General features: G+C 38.0%; 1 protein-coding gene across 1 annotated transcript; it reads right to left on the reverse strand.

Moving 5' to 3' along the window:
* Nucleotides 1-4,038, reverse strand: LOC117288966 (exosome complex component RRP41-like). Its single transcript, XM_033769846.1, has 3 exons — nucleotides 3,751-4,038; nucleotides 2,489-2,695; nucleotides 1-2,163 (listed from the first exon to the last, which is right to left on the reverse strand). Exons 1-3 carry the CDS (start codon nucleotides 3,910-3,912, stop codon nucleotides 1,801-1,803), a joined length of 732 nt encoding a protein of 243 aa, XP_033625737.1. The 5' UTR covers nucleotides 3,913-4,038; the 3' UTR covers nucleotides 1-1,800.
* Between the last annotated feature and the right edge of the window lie 346 nt (nucleotides 4,039-4,384).

The following is a 4,384-nucleotide window of genomic DNA, read 5'->3' on the forward strand; positions in this document are numbered from 1 at the left end:
TACACGCTGGCGTGTACGAGCCGCGCATGACTTTTAGGCAGTGGCAGCTCTTCACGCGTGCACAATTCAAAAAAAAAAATCATCTATTATTGCAATCCATCTATTGCGACAATTGGTCTACACTGCTTGGTACAGGATGTACATGTACAGGTCAAAAGTCAAAAGTTAACAGTGATCCAGTGTATAATTGGACCCTGCATTTGTCTTTGTTCAGAAAGAAAACTTGGGCAACCTTTAGTTCTCCCAAGTATAGTGCTGGTAATGTGAAAGAAACAAAAATGGCTTTCTGGAACTTGTTTTAAAAGTGACTCGCCCATGCTGTTGGACTTGAAAAGTCGTCAAATGAAGTTGTTTTTTGCCATAATTTCCATGATTTCTTTCAGAGATTTATGATTTTATAAAAGCAAGTGTGTGATTTGGGATTTGCAGTTATTTGAGAAGTATTGGGTTATAGTACAGCTGGAGCTAGTCTTATGGCGCAAAGGAATTCTTGTGAATCCATAAGGAGAATTTGTTTCAAGTCCAAAATTCTGTTCACAAATTTTCCGACATTGATGGTTATTGGACACAAGGCCTACATTACATACAAGTTGAATAGGCAATTCATTCATAATCTTAACCAAGTCCAACAATTCATGTGTACAATGTATGTATTGAGTTACCACAAAGTGGTGTATGTTGGATGATATGGAAGGAATCTGGCCATTAACTATAGCGGAATAAAGACCAATGTCGTCACAATAATTATGTTCTCACTAGGGTGTTCTCATTCATTTGACTAGCCTTGCTCAAGGGAGTCCCATTATTCACATCGTGTCGTGCGATGTGGTTGCAGTGTATACGGGTGGGTTTTTATAAAACGGCGGTCTTATTTCGGAGTGAATAATTCGACTGCCTTGAGCAAGGCTATCATTTGACCCTAAAACTAAAGTTATAAAATCTCTCAAATAAAACTGATTTTGAGAATAAAACAGCATTTCAACAAGTCGATGTTACTTTGGGTTTGTCATTTCATTGTGGGTCACTGCTGTACTCTGTTTATCAAAATCCGATGATGTTCTATAGATGGATGAAGGAGAAACCTTGATCAGAACCTCATCTTAGGTAGAATACACACAGAATACACAGTACTAACAAATTCAAGTTTTCATTTTCTGCTTTGATTGATAAACTTTTGTGTAGTAACAAACAAAATACCCCCAAATTTGTCCATCAAAGTGTAGAAATGCAGTAAGCTGAGGTTCTCCCAGGATTTGTCAGAACTGGGGGTCATTGTGGTCAAACATTTTTGGAAGTTTGATTAAAGCAAGCTGAATTAAAACAAGGTTTTTAGAATGTTTTCTACTCGCGTGTTTATACATGAATTGTTTTTAGTAAAATATACAAATTTTATGTTTTGCCTTATCAGCTGATATTTGCGCTTATCTGCATGCAATTCGCGCTATCTGCTCGGTGCGCAAGCTTGTGCATGGGAAGGATCCTGCCCCTTCCTCTCAAAATTGAAAGAAGTAATTTTGCAACCAAGTTCTGTATGTTTTTGATGAACTTCTCTGAGAATAAACTTCACTGTGGTACTGACATGATAAGAGCATCCTCAAACCATACTCCAAAGTAAACAATTCTGTGATGATGTTGATAGAGAACCAAAGATATCGACAAAGAGGGAAAATCCCCAGCATACATGTACATGTAGGGCTACTTAGTTCAGTTGGTAGAGCACCGGCGCGTTAATCCGGTGTTCCGAATCCTGCTCCAGTCAGTTTGTCTTTGTTCAACCAACTCCAAATCAAGATGATAGATTCAACTCCTATCCATACTGTCAGTAACTTCACTAACATGGTCTCTCACTGCTCCATCCAGTACTGTATACACATCCTTGCATCCCTTCATTGCCATGTCCAACACCTGGGAGAGGTTATCAACATGTAGACGAGAGTTGGACTGAAATAAGGCAATCTGTTCTGACTTGGGCAGGACGGCTAAGATCATCTCAGGACCCCCGAGAGATTCCTCCAAATAGCTGATATCAACGAGGGGGGTGTCACTGATGAAACCTGCTGAACATGCGCAAATGTAATCCCTCATGGGTATGCCGGCATCAATGATTGCTAATGTAGCAGCATTAACACATGCACAGTAGTTCCCTCCATCTGCCTGCAAAATCTGTAACGAAATAAGGCACAGTGAATTACATGATTTAGCACTGGGCTTGTCTGATGCTCCAAAGACACACAAATTAATGTTTGGAAATAGTTACGAAATGTTGATTTTAAACCACTGGTTCTTCTCAGGAACAACACTACTCACAAATGGTGTTACTACAAACATCATCTGGAAATATTTACCAGGAGTAGGATTTATCCTAAAACTATGAGGTTCATTCCGCTATCGTCTGCCATCATGGAAACAATTGCAAAACGAACCTCATAGTTGTGCACACAATGATTGATCATTTTAAATTGTTTTGATTATTTCATATCTGTCGTACCTGAACATAAATATCAATCTGCGAGCGTGGATACAAGTGGGTCATAATCGCTGCTTCAAACGTCCTCTGTAAATTCAGAGACATTTCTTGTGATTTCCGATCCCCCATGGGTCTCTTCTTTCTCTCACCAGTGCTAAAGGTTGCCATGCTGTACTGGCAGTTAATATTAACGCGATCATGATGGGCTCTGGAACGGTTTCCTGTCACCTGTAAAAGAAGCAATAAATAAAGAAGTTGGACTAATCTGTTGCAAACTCACAGCCAAAACTATGAATACAAAACAAAAACAGATGGCCACAGTTTGTATACAATGTCTCACAGATAGTTTTGAAGTTTTGGGAAACAAAGGCCCCTTTTCGAAACCATGGCTTCGGCTTTGAATTCGGCTTGAGGCTCGGTTATCTCGTCTGAAGCCTAGCTGAGCGAGTAAACGCAAAGCACGCGCAGTTGTCAAAACAACCGGCGGGGCCAAGCTAGCCTTGATTGCCGAATCCAAAGACGAAGGCGTTGTTTCGAAAAGGGCCAAAGAAAACAATCATATCAACAGTCATGGGATGAATTTTCATTAATTGAAAACTTGAAAAAATGTTGAATTACTAGGTAACCCCAGGCCAATTGCCATAATCTTATTCTTATTTATATTCTTCATTTTGCCCCTAAATAAAATATCACATTTATTTACAAACAGTTGTCAATGACAATATACAGTGTCAGTAGTAAAACACTTATTTTATAATATTACAAATATTACAATTTATAATATTTATTATATTTCATTTGTAAACAAATAAAAAAAGTAAATGAAAACAAAAACAAACCATTTAATTTTAATTTTTTTAATTTATTTAAAAAAAAATTCAAATATTATAAAAAATTAAATAAAGGCACAAGAAACTTGGTAATTTACTTGGATAACTTTCCGTATGGCGCCACCACTTTTTCACTCATTTTTACAAAAAGGGATATATCAATCAGGTAAATTAGATACTAAATTACTAATAAATATACATGTGTACATGTATATACAATTATTTTATTTCGAATTAAAAAGTGGTGGCGCCATACGGAAACTTTTCCATTTACTTTACCATTATTCAATAATTTATAGATATGAAATTGAGTGCAACAAGTTCCATCAAATATAATTAACAACTTGTCTTGGCCTATACATTACTGTCATTGTATTTGTGTACAATGACAGAACAACACATTACACACGGCACAACATGTACACATACAGAGTTATGACACTACATACATACCTCATGCGGTCCATAAACTGTAGCCAGAGCTTTCGTATTGCCCTGTTCAATATAAGCGGATCCATCAGCTTGCCTGAATACACCCATGCGACATTGGATTTTTCGTAATTCATGAGGACGACGACCATCAACTCGGAACCCTTGATCGGAAAGTAGCTCCATTTCGGCGGTTTATAACCAATTTTTCTGCACCAAAATAAAGTTCATGAATTGTACACATGTACTAGCAGCTGCACTTATAACACCATCGAGCAATACGAGGTTGACTTCTCTCGATCTCTCATCTTAATGTAAAGTACCGTTGGAAATAAAGTAATACGGAAACGAGGTTGCATACACATGGTGAGTAGTCTGTAATCTAACTCTGTATGTACACTGTGTTGCGTAGACTAGGAACAAGAGTTGTTTTATGGGTTAGCCTTTTTTCAAAGCATTAATGCTTGGAGAGCCGAGATCCCAAGCCACTATGGAACGGGAGGAGACCACGCACGCAAGTAACGAAAGCCTTGACAAAAGGCTATAAATGGGTATGACACCACCCACACGCGCTCACACGTATAATAAAGAGGAAACCAACGTGTAGACTAATGTACATGTACATGTAGTAGTCGTATAGGGTGGTGTTCAGTGTTTA

The sequence above is a fragment of the Asterias rubens genome, chromosome 4, assembly GCF_902459465.1.
Source record: "Asterias rubens chromosome 4, eAstRub1.3, whole genome shotgun sequence".
Classification (NCBI taxonomy): Eukaryota; Metazoa; Echinodermata; class Asteroidea; order Forcipulatida; family Asteriidae; genus Asterias; species Asterias rubens.

Coding starts and splice junctions, on each gene's coding strand:
- LOC117288966 (XM_033769846.1), bottom strand. CDS start 3,912: ATGGAGCTACTTTCCGATCAAGGGTTCCGAGTTGATGGTCGTCGTCCT. Junction 2,696..3,750: donor CAGTTTATGGACCGCATGAG/GTATGTATGTAG, acceptor CTTCTTTTACAG/GTGACAGGAAACCGTTCCAG. Junction 2,164..2,488: donor AGATTGATATTTATGTTCAG/GTACGACAGATA, acceptor ATTTCGTTACAG/ATTTTGCAGGCAGATGGAGG.